General features: G+C 52.9%; 1 protein-coding gene across 1 annotated transcript; it reads left to right on the plus strand.

The window, feature by feature from the left end:
- The first annotated feature begins 577 nt into the window (after positions 1-577).
- Positions 578-1,898, plus strand: LOC123100152 (lysine-rich arabinogalactan protein 18-like). The gene is made up of 2 exons (XM_044522125.1): positions 578-1,180; positions 1,261-1,898. Exons 1-2 carry the CDS (start codon positions 891-893, stop codon positions 1,469-1,471), a joined length of 501 nt encoding a protein of 166 aa, XP_044378060.1. The 5' UTR covers positions 578-890; the 3' UTR covers positions 1,472-1,898.
- The last annotated feature ends 416 nt before the right edge of the window (positions 1,899-2,314 follow it).

Genomic DNA, 2,314 nt, shown 5'->3' on the forward strand with positions numbered 1-2,314 from the left:
CCATGCCCCCCTAGATGGGGAGAGGTTCTCCCTCTGGTCCTTGGCCTTCATAGCGATGATGGCCCCTCCGGGATCCTCCTCCATGGCCTCCGGTGTAACGCCCCGAGACCGACGCTCTAGATGCGTTCCATGTTTTGCGTGTCAGCTCTGTTATTTATTTTGTTGTTGCATTTCTTCATTACATCATCCGCATTTGTTTTCATAAAACTTGCATCCGCTCGTAGTTGCCGCGCCCCCCCTTACGTTCGTTGACCATTCTGAGTCTAACCGGATTTTTCGATTCTCTCTTGTCTGACCGTTTGACCCTCTCTGCACAACCACCGAACCCCTCCTTGCGCAGTGCATAGACCCCTCTCGCGCGTCCGGAACCTCCCCGAACCCGACCCGGGTTGTTGTCACCGTTGGATTCGGATCATCCCCAAACATCTACAAAACACCACCGTTTTCTTTGTTGGACTCCCCTAGCCTATTTTTCTTGATCGTCCGATTTAAATCGGAGGGCCTAATAGCCTCTAATCTAATCCCATGAGATATATATAGGTCCAACCCTAAGATCTAGGGATCTTGTCCCATCCTCCTAGCCGCCGTCGCCACTCCTCTTTTGTCTCCTCCCACCTCGGGTTCTTCCCCGATCCAATCCTCCCTCGTTTTCTTCACTGGACCAATCCCGCAGCGCTCCTCCTCCTCCTGCACGAGCCCTGCTTGTCCCTGGCCTCCTCCTCGCTCTCTCTCTCACACACATCTCTCTCTCTGTACTTGCCGCAGCAAGGAACCGCCGCCGCCAAGTACTTGCCGGGAGCGACGCCGCCCGGATCTGGCCGTCTCCGCGTCGCCCGCCCGTTCCCCGCCTCTGGCAACGGCCGCCGTCCGCCGCCGTACAGCCGACCGCCATGGCACCCTGCTCGAGCTCGTCGTCCCCTGCGCCTCAAGCTCCTCCTGCCGGAGCCGCAAGTCCCGTGCCTCTGCGTTCAGCGCCGCCGTCTGCATCCCGCCTGAACGGATCGAGCGATCCTGCTCATCCCGCGCCGTGCCAAGCTGTCGTCTCCTGCCTCGTCGCGCTCGCCATCCCCTACTGCGGCCTCTGCTTCCCTGCTCCAAACCGAACACCTTGCCGCCCTGGCAAGCATGGCCTCGCCTTCGCGCCTCCGACAACTGTCCTCGTCGTCGCCGGCAACCCCAGGCAGGCCCCGTCGTGCCCTGCCATCTCCCTCGCCGTCTCCGTTTTTTCTTCTCTGAATTCCCTCTGTCGTCGTTCTTCAGGCAACAGCCGACGCCGTGGACGCTAACCGCCAAGCCGTCGCCTTCCACCAACGCCATGGCCTCGGATCTAGCCGGTTCCTGCGGTCCCTCGCCCCGCCAAGTCCCTCGCCTCGTCGCCCCTTCGCCCGCTCGTCGGAGCTCTGCTCCAGGCGCCGCCCGCAGTTCCCTGCTTCGGACAGGGGAACAAGCGCACGAGCAGCGTTCGCGTTGACCGCGGCCCCGCGCCTCCTCGTTCGATCCAGCCTCCTGGGCCGCAAGCAAGCACCAAGGCCCAGCGCCCCTTCCAGCCTCCCTCTCCATCGAGTGGGCCTTGACCCATGGTGAGGCCCCCCCAGCGCCCCTTTGTTATTCTTCTATTGGGCCTGCTCCGGTTTTAGATTCGGCCCAGTGTAGTTTTTTTCCATGTCTGCGATTTAGCTATTATCCAGAGTATTGCAGTTTTATAGAAAAACCCCTCATGTTCATGCATTAATAATTAATTAACCGTGCATCTTTTGTAAATAATTTATATATGTAAAATGTTCAGATTTCTGTGTAGTTTCACAATATGCTGCTCTCATCCATGTTTAAGATGTTTAAGTTGCTGTTTACATTTATTTTACTTAAATAACATGCTAAAATGATTTAATTCATAACTAATTAACCGTAACTCGGTTTTAATTAAATTATATATGTAAATGGGGTAGAAAAATGCCTAGTTTAACATGGTGCACTTCATTTTGCTGTTTAACAACATTAAAATTGCGTTTATGGCAGAACAGTACCAAATCTAAATTATGGACATGAGGATTTTCCGGAATTGTTGTTGTTTGTTTCCGGCCTCATTTAACTTGCTTAAATAGGTAGTTTCATTATGCTTCACCTCTTGCCATGGTAATCAACTTTTAATATTGTTGGGTACATAATGAGAGAGAACTAAATAATTATATGTGGTGTTTCGTAAATATGCAACTCGTTGCATATTGAGCTCCACTTAATTTGTAGTGTTGTTTGTTGCACTTTGCTATGCCATGCCTCATTAAACCGGACATGCATCATATTTGGTTTTGCATCA

The sequence above is a fragment of the Triticum aestivum genome, chromosome 4D (assembly GCF_018294505.1).
Source record: "Triticum aestivum cultivar Chinese Spring chromosome 4D, IWGSC CS RefSeq v2.1, whole genome shotgun sequence".
Classification (NCBI taxonomy): domain Eukaryota; kingdom Viridiplantae; phylum Streptophyta; class Magnoliopsida; order Poales; family Poaceae; genus Triticum; species Triticum aestivum.